Source organism: Notothenia coriiceps, unplaced genomic scaffold, assembly GCF_000735185.1.
Source record: "Notothenia coriiceps isolate Sejong01 unplaced genomic scaffold, NC01 NC01_scaffold00006605, whole genome shotgun sequence".
NCBI classification, from domain to species: domain Eukaryota; kingdom Metazoa; phylum Chordata; class Actinopteri; order Perciformes; family Nototheniidae; genus Notothenia; species Notothenia coriiceps.
The window spans coordinates 92,042-109,067 of record NW_011339306.1 but is presented as its reverse complement, the minus strand read 5'-3'; the positions used below and the strand labels follow the sequence as shown (position 1 = coordinate 109,067).

Below are 17,026 nucleotides of genomic sequence, written 5' to 3'. Positions count from 1 at the left end.
CCCCTCCTCACCCCGTGCTGATGGTAAACTGACATGTCAAATATGTAAACATTGCCATTAGTTGGCAATATGCTAATGGTACTAATGTGCTAAGGCACAACTTCGGGCTGTCTAGCTGCCACTCACTAGGAACCCCTGTGTCTGAATTTGCATAAGCCATGCAAGGCTCAATTTTGTTAATGCAGGCAAGTGCAGGTGACCTCTCACCCCTTCCGTGGTTCCTAATGCAAAGGGGTGTGTGTGTATGTAACTGTGTGACCTCGCCTTGACCCTAAGAGGTCACTCTGTCTACACAGCATCCCCAATACATTGAGTTATCCATCTCTTCCACCGGTCCACCCCTTCAGTTCACTCCATTTGCGGAGGGAAAAACGAGTTGAACATGTCCAGGCTAAGTTTTTTCCCCCATTGTTCTCCCAGTGCAATATCAAGTTAAAGGTTATAGAGCGAGACTGAAATAGATTTATATGGGCAAGGAAGGCTTCAGAGTGCATTTTGTGGCCACAGCCAAAAGGCTGCACTTTAGTCTGCACACGTTACAGCATCATATTGCGTGTACTCCAAAATACAGTTATTAGGTAGACAGTGAAAAAGTCAATATCTTGCCATCATGTTTCCTTTTGGTTGACTGCTGACTCAAGGAGACAAGCCAAGGTCCACTCTGCTCTCTAAACTATGGAGATGCCCCACACTAGATGTGCTCTGTGTGTGTGTGTGTTTGTGCACTTGTGTGTTAAGTTATTTGAGTGCTCCATCTCTCCCTCTTGTTCATCCTCCATGTGTCCCTCTTTCACTTTCCTTTCCTTTGTGTTTGTGTTGTTTGGGCATGTGTGCCACTGTGTGCTGATGTAAAGACTGTAGTTTTACGCTGCAGCACTTTTTCAGCTGCCGTTTTGTTTGGCTAATGAAGCACATAGAATCCCCCATTTGGTTTCATCACATAAAATCGACATAACGCATCATCTCCCACCTTTTCTGCCTCCCGTTAAAGCAGTGGCACTGTGTAGTAGAGTTACAAGCAGTGTGATTGATTAACTATAAACTTGACGTAACTTCTAGTTAAAGCAAAAGAGCATTTGTGTTGTAATTGTCATGTGTCCACAGAATCATGATACTAAATGTCAATCAAATATTTACCTGTTTAGTTATTGATGTCACTCCACTGGTTGATTAGATAAATGTATGCTCTCCTCTGCTAATAATCTCTTCTCCTCCTCTCTTTCCCACCAACCCTCCCCCTCCTCTCCTCACCCTTCCTTCAGGCTGCTGAATAGAATGGCCGCTGATGACCGGCACCTACCCTCCAGTTGTGGGTCCTACATCAAGACGGAGCCATCCAGTCCCTCCTCAGTCATTGACACGGTCAGTCACCACAGCCCCAGCGGGAACTCAGACGCCAGTGGCGGCTATGTCAGCACGATGAACAGCCACTCCAACAGCCACTCCAATAGCCACTCCAATAGCCACTCCAACGGCCTGGACTCTCCACCTATGTTCACCCCCGGCGGGCTCGGGGCCGGCACCTGCCGCAAGCGCTACGACGACTGCTCCAGCACCATCATGGAGGACTCGTCCATAAAGTGCGAATACATGTTGAACTCCCTCCCCAAGAGGCTGTGCCTGGTCTGTGGAGATATAGCCTCGGGGTATCACTATGGGGTGGCCTCTTGTGAGGCCTGCAAAGCCTTTTTTAAAAGGACAATACAAGGTATTTTTCTCCTCTCACCTCCCCCCTTAACTCAAGACAAGTTATTTCATCCCATGTCGCTGCATCACAGCACATAAAAACACCCTCCTTACAAGACACCTTTGCCCTCACAACAACACTGAAACATACTCAGTCTACGCAATTCACTATGTAAAAAAAAAAAAGGAAAAATCACTGGAGTGTGAAAGATGTTTTCCCCCCCCACCCCTGAGACCAGCAACCTCTATAACAAATATTTGTTGCTTAACTGTACAATACAGTACATAACTACTATATGACAAACCCTGCAAATGTATTAACTGTTGTTAAATTATTATTTATCAGTTAGAATATTGATATAAAATAAAGTGATTTTTTTTATTGAATTTCTTTTAGAAAATTCTCCTATGCATTTCGTGCCTTCACTATTTTTATAACAGTTCCCTGTACTTTAAGAATCTGAGATAGATTTTTTTTTATCCTATTTTTATAATTTCTATAGATGAATTGAATAATCGATAGAATAATATATAATGAAGATATCCCTTGCAGTGTACAGACTTCTCAGAAACTGAGATGATAAGAGTAATTGACCTGGGACAGGAGTATAGGTATGAGTATAGGTATGATTACAGCATCTGGTCAGATTTGGTAGCGTGTAGGTTTCTTTTGCGTAGATGCCTCGCAGAACGTGCTTTATTATTCCTGTTTTGTGTTTGTGTGCATGAGTGTGTGTATTTGTTTGTGTGTGTGTGCCTGGGGGCTAGGGTGCGATTGGCTAACTGCAAGGCATGATGTATCACAGCTTCTCATTAGAGAGGCAATGAAAGGCCCCCCCACTGTGAATCTGTGTGCTCCGCTCCAGATTAATCAGGAAGACGGAGATATTGTTGAGCCTGGAAAACATGTGCACAACAGGCACAGCTGTCCAGGTCTAAGCCCTGCCGACTTAGTAGAGCAACAGATATAGTGGAAGAAATAGTTAAAATGAGCCAAACGGTTCGAGTATGGTGAAATGAAATAATTAAGAGTGGAATAGTCTGATCTCTAAACTAAAGGCTATGGCTTTCTGTTCATTTTCAACAATAAAATGATTGCCGGCACTATGAGAATCCGGCTGCCTGTCTGGTTGTTGATTTTGGACCTTACAGCCCTATCAGCTTTAGACAGTCTATGTACCTTTAGCAGGCAAACAAAAGCATTACGCCAAATCCTCATGTTTACCCATGCTGCCATCAGCAATCCTGTCTATTGACAAAAGATGAACATTTTTTCTCAAGTAACATAACTAGGCTTTTGTCCCCTCACTAAAAGTACATAGACGGCAACACAATGGAACAGAAAAAGGCATCGGGGAAGAAAGAGACGTCTTAAGTGGAGCAACGGCCCAAACAATTAAGAGGAAGGTACATGGACAAAAATTGAAAGCTCCTCTTTTTCCCCCGCTCACTTTGCATTGTCGATTTGAAATCCCTCTCTTTCTCTTCTTGGAGGGCTGCCTGTAATGGAGCTAATCTGCCGTCGTTTGTCCGAGCCACAGGAGTTTTGTCAATAACAATCAGCGTTTGGAAAGTGTAATTAAGGCCGAGGCTTTTCATTAGGAAGAAGGGAGGGGGCCGTCTCCAGGGACGGGCATGCCAATTAGAAACTCAGGCACGCGTTGCCGGGTAATTTCAGGGAAAGGAGGGGGAAAAAACCCAGGACTTCTTTAGATTGGAGAGGGACCCTGCTGCTCTTTCAGAGGAGAGGAGGAGAGGCTTAATGGCATAATAATCAGACAGGGGTCCCAGGCAGAGGAGGCAGGAGGACGCAGGGACTTTTTGGGGGAGGAGTAAGCCTTTCCGAAATGATAAAAGAAACACATGCAGGACTGCCGGAGGAAAATGGAGGCGGTAAAAAGCGGGATGTAGAGCCCTTGAAAGAATGATAAGGTGCCGTTGACGAGAACTGATTAATTAAAGGAATAACGAGGCAGTCAAGGGTGGAGTGTGAGACGGCCCTCTCTAATGAGAGCGAAACAAAGGAGCTGTCTTTTCCAGCCCTTTATCACATTGTTCTATAGCACTTAGGGAAAACAACAAGCTAAGTTAACGTTAACCATGTACATGACAGTTTCTTTATCACCTTGTGCTCACCTTGCAGCTCTGCGTATATACTCTTTTATTTTAGTTGTTTAAAATATTAATTTGCAAATGAAGGCATTTATACACCGAGTAGCTTACTATTCTTGCTCAATTTCTTGCTCCAGCTTAACTTCTTTAGCTTATGCCTTTACTTTTCCTTACAAGAGCGGAAGAAGAATCCATCTTCTGTCACCTATTCATCCAGTGAAAAGCCCCTTGAACTCTTACGTGCAGATAGTTACATTAGTCAAGGCCAGGTCCAAATTAATGTCAACCTAAATCTCCATCCATCCCAGAAATACGGCTGTTCTCATTGCTCCCTAATCATCCCGCCATTTCTGAACCCCACGTGCCCCACCAATCAAAAACATAAATCTCTTATTGAACCCTGTTTTCTTCCCATTTTGAACCCAAGTGTAAAATTGCTTGAAAACCGACTGAACTCAGTGGCCCCCTTTTTGTATGAAGTAATAGACCTTGACAGTAAGCCTGTAAAAGTCAGTTTAGATTTTGATGAGAAATACCTGCCATTTTACTGTAATTTACTTACAAGACCTGACTTTCCCCTCTGTGCCCTGGCATGGGTCCTGAAAAGCCATAAAATAGATTGAGACAGATACTTATCAAGAGAAGAAGGGGGGAAATCTTTTCTTCTCCCTTCACTCTGTAATGTTATTGGTAACCATACCATAACCTCTCTAAAGACAGATAAACCAGAGCATGGCCCCGGGGTTAAAGGGGTTCCCGCCAGTATGCTTCATTTCTGAAAGTGAAACTGGCCATGCTTTTACTCTAAAGCCACGATTTCCAGACATCATGTCTGACTGACAGGGTTATTGCAAAGCATTTGATTTTTTTTAAACTACTGAAAACACAAATTCCCAACTGAATCAGACACTTTGTTTAACTACTGTTCACTGTTCATATTCAGTCATTCTGGTCAATCCTGTAACCTTTATGTTACATTAATTGGTTCAGTTGTATTCAGGTAAAAAAGGTTTAATCATTCATTGAGTGGAACATTTTGGTCAACAAACTAAAGATTGCTATGAAAAAAGAAACATTAATCGACACAAAAACAAGAAAGACACAATAATGTCTATATCTTACACTAATAATGCCAATTATGTTGGAAGTTAAAGTTAAATGCTTGAACATAAATATTTATATTTGCATTTGTTATTATGTCACAGTTATAATCAAGACGAAATCTAAACCCTAAATTGTAGGTATATTTTACAAATAGTGTAAATGAAAATGTTAGCATAATGAATTTGAATTAAAAGGCTTACCCCTCTGGTTACAAACATTACTGATAAAAACAAACATTTACCAGCATGAGAGATTATCATTTCTTAAATCAAATATATTCGTAACCAGTTCTGATCTATAAATAATGCCCTATCCATTTGAATATAAACATTTGACTTCATATTTGACTTATATCACTATGAAATTAAATAAGTATTCCCAAATGGGTCGGAGCTTATTGTAATTTAGCTCAGCTAAAAGACGTCAGGCTGGTTTTGAAATGGGAATTCAAATACTGATACTGAAACCTCTCCTAAATATAAACCCAACATAGGGATGAGAACTGAGTTAATCCAGCCTTCGCTCTGCATTGAGCTACGAGAAGCCCTCTCTCACAGACAGGGGGACACGGTAGCACAGCAGTGTGTGAGCGTGTGTTTGTTTCTGGAGTGTGAGATAATAAAGCCCTAACTCTTAGTTAACCGCCAGGTGTGGTTTCAGCACGTTTCCCTGGGACCCCTGAGACTGGGTGGGGAGGAGAGAGGGAGAGTGGGAGAAAAATACCCCCATAAACAAAGAGTCCTCGGGGACACTCGGGGTTAACTGTGCCGGGTTAGGTGGTGAAAGCAAACCTGCGACACAGCGAAGTGAGAAGTAAAGATTTTTCAGATTTGCAATCAAAATGTTTCTTTTATGCATTTAGTCCCTTCAAATTGCTGATTGGTTAGTGTATAATGGGAACGCAAACTAAAAAGACCTCCAAGAGTTGATTCCAGCACAGGGTGGCACTGATTGCCTCCTCCCAGCATATGGGAAATGGATAGGATTATTATGGTCTGGGTCTGCTATGACAACAGAGAAAACAGACAGAGGAAAGACAATCAGAGCTAATCAGCCGCCTTCCCTCACACCTTTATTTACCCCAATCCCAAAGAGATGAGGAGAATTAGCATAATGATTTCTAACCCAGATATAAGGAGGAATTTCTAATTATTTATAACATCTTGGGACCCTCCACTTGATCTGTCCAATAATGTTAACATAATTGCATAAGTTGTCAAAGGATGTTGGAGGGGCTAGTGGAGGAACGCATGTGGAATATTACACAGCTTTCTGTTACTCTGTACAGAAAATACAGAGTGAGGGTCAGAGCTGAGAGCAGCTGCAATCCTGATCGGCCCCTGCCCAATTTAAAAAAAGCTTCATCTGTAAAAGCGTTGCTGTACAACATGAGTATATTTACTACTTTAAACTGAAAGGGTATTTGCTGACATTGTTACTGGCATGTATTTTAGTGGATAAGAAAGGCTATCATGATAATTAAATTCGATTTTTACTCAACCATTTTTTTTACTATACTGACAAAGACATAAACCCCAGGTTAAAAGAAAAGTTTAGAAACATCCCAATGTCAAACGCTTTAAAGCTGAATGCCCATTCAAAACGAGGATAATTCAAATTCCTAGGCTGAGGCAACCATTATATTGAAACCCTTTATTGAAAACCCCTGAATACAGTAAAATGTAGGGAATCAGACAGAAGCGGAGGCATTGCCTTACATATGCTGCCCTTCCTATCGCTAATGCTAGAGTAGAGCAGAGCCGGCTCTTTTATTGTGCAGCAGTGAAACTCTTTTTCATTGCTCCGTCCTGGAATCAGACGCTGCAGTTGAATAATGCATAAGGCCTCTTGCCTGTACACTATGTAAATAGTCAACAATGGCAACAGTGGTAACAACAGGTTTGGGTCTGCTGGAGTATTATGTAAAGTGGTCAGGGGCAGCGTGTCTGGCTCTCTTGCCTGCTATTGAGGCGGTGGCAGGCCCCTCTGAGCGCGGGGGACACGGCCCGGGGCCCGGAGGGGACACGCACAGAATTAATGAGGCCAATTTAGTGTTGGACCTGGGTGGCGTCTACTGATGGGTCCTAAAGGACTGTTGTAGCTTTACCTCCACCCCCACATCCCCCCTTTACCTCTTACTCCAGCTCCTCCTGCTGCCGGGACCCTCAGTGCTGCAAGGCTCTGCCCTCACAGGAGAACACCTGAGCCACCTGCACCACAGAAACGGATCCTATAGGAATCCATATGGTAAAAAGTGCCCATGCCTGGTTGGCAAAAGATGATTTATTGTAGAGCATAGAGTGCATACTGGTGTTTATTACATCAGTAGCAGCAACCTGTTTACCATTAGGTTCTCTTTAGGTGCGACACTTTTTATACACTGGTCCATTTTGTGAGGCTATTTTGCTTCCATTATAGTGGGGGGAAAAATCCAAATTACACATTTCATTTTTTTATGAATTAAGTTAACAATGCATGTCTTTTAATTTTTTTTTTCTTCTAATTATCAGAGACAGAAATGTCCACTTCAATAGCACTAACATAGACCAAACATTCCAGTTCCATTCTTATCTATATTATAATGTCATTCATAGCCTAATTTATGTAATATGTATTCCTAAAAACATGTTGAAAATCGATTGTTTTACTATTTTTTTTAATAATTGAGTAAAAATGACCCTTATAAAATGTACTTTAACTCCAATATATCAACACAATCAATGACTTTGAACCAGGCTTCATCCAATGTTCACGTTTTTTTCTCCCAGATCTGTATTCAGATGAGCATATAACATTTCAGAAAACATAAAAAACTATTATGTTGTCTTGTTATAAAACAACCAGGACATTTGTGTACATTACTGCTCACCTCATATTCTACCCATTCTGTTAATTTGTTCACAATCATTAAGTTAAAAATGAGAATTCATAGGCCCTGTATAAACCCTGATTGTGTTTGTGTTAACATGGTCTTCTCCTCGTTCTCCTCAGGTAACATAGAATACAGCTGTCCTGCCACAAATGAGTGTGAGATCACAAAACGGAGACGCAAGTCATGTCAGGCTTGTCGCTTCATGAAATGCCTCAAAGTGGGGATGCTCAAAGAAGGTAAGAAGAGTAAGAGCATTTTTATTATTCTTACACCCACAAATACACACACTCCAGCTGTTTTAGCTTATAATGTTTACATAAGATTCATGCAAATAAAGAAACCACCATTGATCTGATAAAGGAGCTGCTAGTGGAACATTACATTATCACATATTAGCTCTCATGGTACGTGTTTAATGAAGTCCCAGAATGCTTCAGCAATGAGTCCCACAGTATTTCTCATCTACAAGCCCTGAGCGAGAGCTGCATACAACAGTCAGGCTTGGACAACAGTTCCCAGCCTCCCCCTGTCCTCCCCCTACCTACACAGCAGTAAATAATGTGCAGTTGAGCCGGGGACAGAAATATGCTGAATAGGTTGATCCTGCCGTCTGAGTAATAGAAATGTAACAGTATTCCGCCTGGGAAGGCTCTGGTCGGGTCCCTGAGCACACACTGGCCACAGCCTCAGCTCTCCCCGGCTTATTGATCCACTAAATGTTTTCCGAACATCTCAGCTCTCTTCCTGCGGATGGCTTTTTAAAGTCACGCCAGCAGGGAATTCAGTGACGATTAAACATGCTTCCGATGGATTTGTCTGGCTGGGTTTCCCCACCCCCCCTCCCCTCCCCCCTCTGTGGCCCTGAGTGATCCCCCTGAGACCCCAGGACTTGGTTGCTCTTCCTTGGGGAGGCACCTATCCGATCTCCCCCTTGCATTAGCCGATGCATTCTCACCTGCCTCTCTCTTTCTCTTTCTCACTTGTTGGTCCAAAAGAGCCAGACAAATGAATAATGAAAGATATGTGGCTCGGGGTGAAGTGGCGGTGTTATATTTATTCAAGCCTCCTCTGGGAGTAGCTCAGGGGCTCTGTAAGGAAACATGTTTTCCTCGAGTGCTGATGAGTGCGGGTCAGGTAGCACTTAAGTACGACTGTCCCTCATGTTTATACAGTGGTATAAATACTGCCAGATAGTCGCTTTGATGAATGAAACTGTGCAAACTTCCACTTTTAAGTCCTCTGTCAGACTCTGTGCAGTGTATATATATCACACCATTATTCATTCCATTATTCATCGGAGAGCAGGATTTATAGATGCATATATATCCGGTCGCCACCTGAAGCCAGAGTCGTAGCCCGTATGGATCTCCACACAGTAACAGAATCCCCTGGACTGCATGCAGCCAGATAAAGCCTCAGTGCCAGAAAGACAGAGTAATCGCATTACTATCTGATGAAAAATGTATGCCAATATATCATCTTGGAGAATAAGAGACTACAAAAATATGTAGCCGTGGCTATAAATGAATGACCAGTGTCAAGTCGGAGTAAAAAGAGTGTAAAACTCAAATATGCAGACTTCGGCTAAGCCCGAGCTTCTAATGCTGCACACTTCTGTGTATTCAGCACATTCCCAGAATAAGAATGACCCTCATCTTTTAAACAGTGGATGTCATCACCACACTGCAACTATTATCACAGGCTGATTGAAGTCTTGCTCAGGTGTTATCGTCATAGATAGTCAAATAAAAAGCCATAAAAAAGTTTTCCTTCAAAATATGATCACAAAAACAACACATCTATCATGATTAACAGAGAGATGTGGGGTGCATTTTTTTCCACGATAGCTCTGCCTTGAGGCCAGGCAATTAAAAGCGTTACCAAGACTAAATGGAAAGAGGCACAGGGTCTCTGTCCACTGTAAGCTCTATGAAGCCATCAGCTCAACGCCGTGCTCAGGCCCGGGTGTGGAGATGGTCACCGCTCATGTGACTGAGGTTGCCACTTACTTTCATTACTGCAGAAAGGTCACATTGTGTCTCAATGGAAAATCTACTAATTATAACTTTACAGCTCCAACAAAATACACTGCTGCCACCTAATGAGAACAGACGTTTAAATCCATCAATGTCTCTGGATAAGTAAGAATACTCAAAGTCTTCTTAGAAAGTTAGATATTTCTGTTTATATTCTCAGTAGTAAAAGTCCTTTAATATCTACCGCACAAGCGTATAAGCTGTAGCATTCATATCTCAAAGTGTGGTGATAGGTGTTGGGAAAATGGTCTTTGAAGATCAGAAGTCCGATTACAGGAGAGCTGCTTAAACCCTGTGTCGCTGTACTTTCCCTTGACTGTATAAAGGAGGATGTGATCAATAGAATAATCAAATGTCAGTGGCAACAGGTTTTTCCTCTGATCAATGGAAACGGATCAGAGCTTAGAGCGAGAGAGAAGACGAGATGCTATTGAGAGATTACATTGACATCATTCAGTGGCAGTTGCTCTCTTCACTGACTTCCTTTCTCCATCCTTTAAACTGACAGATCCCTCCACACATACACACAAGTGCAGAAAAAATAATTCTGTGAAGTTCTATATATTTTTATCTGCAGCGTTGAGCCAAGACAATAGTACTTGTTACATAGTCTTCACTGTGTGACAGCACTAAGCTTAAAAGTAGAAGTATCCTGTCTCACTGTAAGAGGACAGTCGTGAACATTGGCCGAACAAAGGACTAAAGTGTGGCTCAGCTGATATACTATAACCTCTCATTGTTCAGCAGGCTGGCACGCAAAGGACAACCAAATCCCACAATAGCCCCGTCATAGCAACATACAGAACATACACACAAACCACCTCACATGTATAGTGCCTGAAATACAAGACACGTAAATGTCCCCATGTGTTCAAGACTAGTAAGACAAATGCAGTCTGCATCCAATATGTATTATTGGCATATACTAAAGTAAGCAACAGAAGAAAAAAGAGCGGGGGAGAAAGCTGACCAACATTTTTTTGTATTCAATTTGTTTTCAATGCTGTAATTCAGAGTAATCTAAAATGTAGTTTAAGTACCATTTAGTGTTTTCAATTAGCAGAGCGAGCAGGGATGTCAGCTCACTGGGGATATTGAAGCTAACCTGTAAATGGATTCTGTGACAAGGAGTGTCAGTATGGCAGCCCCCGGGGTCAGCAGAAGGGGAGGTGGGCAATGCGTGACAATTTTTCCGCTACCCTTGCTCATCACCACTCGTGATTAAAAATGCTGCAACACACTTACAAGCATGCAAAGCTGGCAACAGGGGTCCTTTGAAATAGTGCTGACGGCAGTTTAGTGTGGCGGCTTCCTTGAAAGGCAAGGTTCACCATGCCTTACCATGTGGCCTTCTGATTTTCCCAGCTAAAATAGGGTCCGCCTAAGCCCCCCTTGGCATTGCCAACCATCCCAGACATCCTGACACTGTCCCCAGGGAGAGACACCCAGAACAGGTGAGGGACTCAGAATAAGGGCCCCTAGCACGGCCGGCCACACAAAGTGAGTGAAGACAGGCCCTTTTGTAGGAGTGTACTCGGAAGGGGATTATTATTGTTTTTGGAGAGAAAGAAGAGCCCCAGGTCAGCTGGCCTCAGCCCCCACCCCAGAGGCCTGCGCTAATCCGTGCACAAATGCCAGCCGCCTCGGCCAAAAGCCCTCTCCCCCTGCACCCTGCACCCTGCTTTGAAGAGATGATACCCGAGATCACCCGCTGCTACCCTCACTAGACTGTGGTGGGCCATAAAACATTGAGATGTCTCTGGATGAGGCAGTGCTCAACTCTTTTCACACATTTATAACGCTCCGACTGTTTACTTTGGAGGGAACACAACAGAGCGGTCAGAGACTGAAGCTGCTGGTGCCACCAAAGGGACATATGAACCTCACGAAGGCCCCAATAAAGTCCCGACCACAGTGAATGAATCCGTCTAGCTGCTTTTAATCACTCTGTCTTCCTCTCGGACTGTATCTGGCCCTGTTGGACAGTAAAATGAGACAGGAATTAAAGCTCGGCAATAACCTGTCAGCATCTGTTAATTATGGCCAGGACTGTTCTAATTAAAAGAGGCACCCATCTACCTCCATGGCTGGCTTTACACAGCCACATGACTCAACCAGCAGAGAGGATCATGGAGAGCAGAAAGCAGCCAACTAGCAGCTCATTGGTGGAGCCGGAAGAAACTATAGAAACTAGAAAATCTGAACAATTTGAGCTGCAAGTAGAGGGTCTTTGAAGACTTTTCTCAAGACACCTTCACAGAAAAAACACAAACGTTCTTTATATGTTACACATAAAAAGGAAAATGTGTACGAGTGTGTGTAAAGCGCAGGTAGTTGCCAGCAGATGATTCCCTGGTGCTTGCTGGGAAGTAAGAGGCTCTGTTGGGAATTGGGGTAATTAGGTTAGTGGGTTGTCAGTGTCAGGAAATTGAAAGACAATTCTAATCAGATTTGTGTTTCTAGGGAATCAAATAATTTATATAAGTAGAAGAAATCTCTATTCTACAGTCGCATGATATTACCGTTTACTGGACCCCTCACCATGCATTCAATGTGAGTGTGATGAGGCTATGGCCACAAAAGATAAGCGGCAAAAATAAAGAAGATATTTTGCATAAATCCACCGTTGAATTCCTCTTTGTTAAATGAAGACCACCTTCCATCTTGCATTATCTGATTTTCCACCCGACCTCCAATCACCGTGCATGGGACACATCCAAACTCATCCCCTCCAAGAGCACTTGCTGATGGGCAAATTGTATTAGGCTCATTTGCAGGGGCCACACAATGCCCAGGTTTGACACCGTCCTCCCTGTTATAAAGTGATGAAATCATCAAGGAAGTGCTCTGGCTGCGGGTGTTGTTCGCTCAGAGGACGCGGGCGACTGACAAATTAACTCCTCCTCCACCGCAAGCATTTCATTGAGCCTTCTCTCATCCACCCTTTAGTATTACATTTGTTTGGGGGTTGGTTACATTATGCACACAACGTAAATTGAAGGGATTCTCCCTCTTGACAGGATTAAGATATCAGGGATATTTAGTCTGCGGTGACATGCTGCTCCAAATATAGGGATGCAGGATATAAATGTTTGCATGCACTCGCATTAAATAACCAAATACCTGCCCGGTGGTATCAAATAAATACAACAGCATAGATGAAATATTTTAACTATGTTGAAAATGAATAGAAAAGACATCCAAATGGAAACATTCTTATCAAATAATGAGATAATAAATAACTTATGTTATGATGAGGCCGGCTTGACATTTACAGTATCAGTGTGCAACCTGGCCCCCTAGGTGTGGCTGGGGGTGATAAGGCCTCAGTGCTACTCCAGTGAAAGAGGGGTGAAATAAGGGTCTTTTATGGGAAAGCAATACCTAGTTATCTATCTGCAGTATGACAGCGGATATTTTGTACAGTGTGTGCGGGACTGTGTCTTTGCTTGTAGGCTGGTTTAAGTTTCTTTTTCTGGATACCAAAGAGCGCACACCTGAGCTCTCACACACCCACGCGAGCATGTTAGCTGGCAGCTAATTAGTATGCAGTCTGCCTCACCCCAAAAGCTAAATAATTAGAGGGCCAGTCTGTGAGATCATTGACCCTGCGTTAAATATTCATATGTTTAGACCTGCTCTGGGCTCAGCTGTGTCACAGTAGACCAGCCAGGCATGGACCACATATGGGAAGGCAGCCGTGCCTCTGACACACACACACACACACACACACACACACACACACACACACACACACACACACACACACACACCACTATGCAGTCCTTTTACAGTACCACTTCAACACATGATCTAATACAGAATATGTTAGGGTGTCATCTCTGATCATCACCCTACACTTTTGTTCTTTGTTGTAAAACTTGGATTTAGCCAATGCATGTATTACCCATTTTTGACCTATTTGATTATCATGTATTTTAATTCCCCTAAAATGCATTGTGGAAAAACGACACTCTCTTAATCTCATGTCCCTTTTGTTGTTTCTGACCCAAGGGGTTCGTCTGGACCGCGTGCGCGGGGGAAGACAGAAGTACAAGCGGAGGTTGGACGCAGAAAACAACCCCTACCTGGGCTTGACGCTGCCCCCTCCCACCAAAAAGCCTCGTGAGTACTGATCCATCACTTTCCCATTGTCTCTGTCCTGCACCTGCATGTAAATCTGATATTCTAGCCCAGTTTCAAGTTCCTGTTTCTGCCATGTTCGGGCAATTAAGGAATCATTGGTCATAAAAATAGGCCAGGTATATTTCTGTTCTGTATTTTGATTAATCTCTGAGTAGAGGATATTTAAGAACAGAGTGCTAGAGGACTCTTATATTTTCACATATGCATTTTCATCCACTCGCATGCATTCTGTAGGGATAAGAGCTTTCAGTGCCTTAATTTTACTTTTCACATTCAAGCTCCATCCATTAGTTTGCATAATGGGACAGAGAAAGAATCTTTGAAAGTGAGGCCGCCATTCGACTGCCTGTTACATTTTCACAGATGTTTATCAGGGCAGTGCATCTTCATGCCTCGCTGAGCTTTACAGTGATACAACCTTTGACTTCTGCTTTGCTTTGACATCCCCCCCCCTCCTCTATCCACAGTCACAAAGATAGTGTCTCACCTGTTGGTGGCGGAGCCAGAGAAGATCTATGCCATGCCTGACCCCACCATGCCGGAGAGCGACATCAAGGCTCTGACCACGCTGTGCGACCTGGCTGACCGCGAGCTGGTGGTCATCATCGGCTGGGCCAAGCACATCCCAGGTATAAAACAAATTATTTCTGCTTCCTTTATATCTTATTTTCCCACTTTTAACTCTCTCTGTATGAATAAACATGTTTACCCACACACAGAGGCAATTAATGGCAGCAGCTCACACAGCCTCCGGGTGTGTGGAGGACGGAGCGGCTGCAAAACGGACAAAGCTGCGCAAGAAACAAATCAATAGAGTGCATCTAAAACCACTGCTTTGAACGGTGAAGATTTTTTAAGGTAGTCTATACGTTTAAGTTCGTGAAAAGAAGGGAGAACCCAGGAAGAACAAGGCTTCCGTCTCCCTGCTTCTCCCTCTACAACCATCCTTCGGCTCCGTACCTATCCGACGGACCCCCCACGGCAACAAACGCACCTCACAATTCACGTACCTCAGAAGCCGAGTGGTGTCACTTGGCAGAGACTAAAGTCCAAGTCGGGTACATGTTAGAGTATAAGACTGCGAGTTCAGAAGTACCCGTTCTCTCCCTTGGGTTGGTGACAGATTAGTATATGATCTGGTTGGTGTCTCCCAATGGCTCAAGTGGTGCCTAGCCTTCGTAGTAGCCATTTCAGGAATTATAATTCAGTATTTATTATATATAAAAAATTAATAGTATTTTATAACTACAAAGTTATTATGCTATAATTTTTATCATAGACTTTTTTTTATTGCTAGTCACCGTATCGGTTAAATAAGTAAACCGATCTATACCATTACATAATATTGTTCTCCTAGTACATATAGATGATATTTTTCGAATAGAGGGTAGAGGTGTCACCTGACCCTGCAGGTGACAAAGAGTTTCGCAATGGTGGCGAGTCTTGTGACTCCTAAATATCTAGGAGTCACAGCCCGACCGCGTGGTCGCCTAGATGACGCAGTCCAAACCCAAATTTTACCTAGCATAAGAAACCCCGGTGCACGTCAAACCCTAAGGGATGTTTTAGGAGACTTTTCTGTTTGGTAAGACGAACCTCTAACCGCTTAGCCGTCGTGAAAAATGGTCAAGTCCTTAGAATTGACCACCTAGGAAGACATGTTTATAACAAACGAATATAATGTATCGGTTCCACATTAGACTTATCGTCCCGGAAGTTATAGTGTAAATGACTATACGAGTACATTTCAAATAAGGTACTTATTCTGACGGGGAAGTAACGTTGAAATTTTGGACTCACTTTATCAAATGAATTGAACATTAAACATTAAAATACTTAAATGTTGGTGCAAAAAAAAAGAACACCCCTCGAAATTATAATTTCATGTGGACCGGTGAAGTTTTTAATTGGGACACCCTTTTTTTACCATCATAAAAAAAGGTGTCAAAATTTTTTTATAATTTCCCCTGGGGAGAAGTAACAACACAAGAAATTGACCACCTTTCCGGTTGTAAACCGAAGTCATTAGACATGAGGTGTCGGTAGTGTCCCTTATAACTACAAAAGACAGAAACAGAATACCTGCACCACATGCCAAAAACCGTACTGCTACCTCTCACAAATAGCCAGTCAACACTAGGTCAGCGACGGATTCGAGGAACAATTTGAGAGTCCACACGACTGTACGTCCCCGGGCAGCCCTCACTAGTTTGTCAAATCCTTCGCATATCCGGCCCCGACTCGGTACAACCGACCGTCGTATAGGTAGAGATAGAGGAATGATAGTCTACACATGGACTAATTATGGGAGGAAGCTATCTAAGAGATTATGGAAAGTCATTGTTTTACTGGAACGGGCTCCAGTCGACCTACCTCAGTGAAGTTAGTGACTTTTATTTACCTTGGCAGAATTAGATACTTAACCCCTAAGTATGACATAGACGACTTACTTTGACTATACTAGTTAGGTGTGTGAAAATACACACACACTCTCTGGCACACACACAGTTCACGACATCACTACAGTGTGTAAAGGACGTACGACTGTTTCGAGCACGGACAGGTTTTTTATACAATAACGACTACTACTTGTTCTCCAATACCTCCCACGGCCGACTCCCTGTGTAAGTAAATCAAACAATGGGAGGAGGTACGGAATGGTCGCGACATTCACAATATCTCAAATACCCCCAGTTCAGTTCTAGTTCATCTCTTAGACGGAGCCAACGTTTTTTTTTTATCTCGCCGATGATTTATACACAAGAAGACAGTTTAGACTCCTTTTGAGAGCTTCCTTCGTTTTGTAGAGACCGAACTGCCACTCCACGACTGGAATTAAGTTGTCGGAGAATATTGGTGGAGCAGATAGTCCTTACAGAATACCCGTCCTTCTTTGTACTAATACGGGTAGTTATTAAGTTAGCACACACCAAACGGAACCACGTAAGCATACAAACACACAACACACACGCTAATACTAACAGAACAAACCAAACCCGTCCAGGGGTTGAAACAATATTAGAGGGACCACTATATGTTGTTACGTAACCGTGACAACACAGAGGGGGGG

At 43.0% G+C, this 17,026-nt stretch overlaps 1 protein-coding gene across 1 annotated transcript in view; it reads left to right on the top strand.

Annotated features, from left to right (window-relative positions):
- Nucleotides 1–15,002, top strand: part of esrrb (estrogen-related receptor beta) — a 26,750-nt gene extending 11,748 nt beyond the window's left edge. The window contains exons 3-7 of the mRNA XM_010769194.1: nucleotides 1,263–1,708; nucleotides 7,894–8,010; nucleotides 13,825–13,935; nucleotides 14,424–14,585; nucleotides 14,833–15,002. Coding sequence (XP_010767496.1) covers nucleotides 1,263–1,708; nucleotides 7,894–8,010; nucleotides 13,825–13,935; nucleotides 14,424–14,585; nucleotides 14,833–15,002 — 1,006 coding nt within the window. The remainder of the gene's footprint in view (nucleotides 1–1,262; nucleotides 1,709–7,893; nucleotides 8,011–13,824; nucleotides 13,936–14,423; nucleotides 14,586–14,832) is intronic.
- The last annotated feature ends 2,024 nt before the right edge of the window (nucleotides 15,003–17,026 follow it).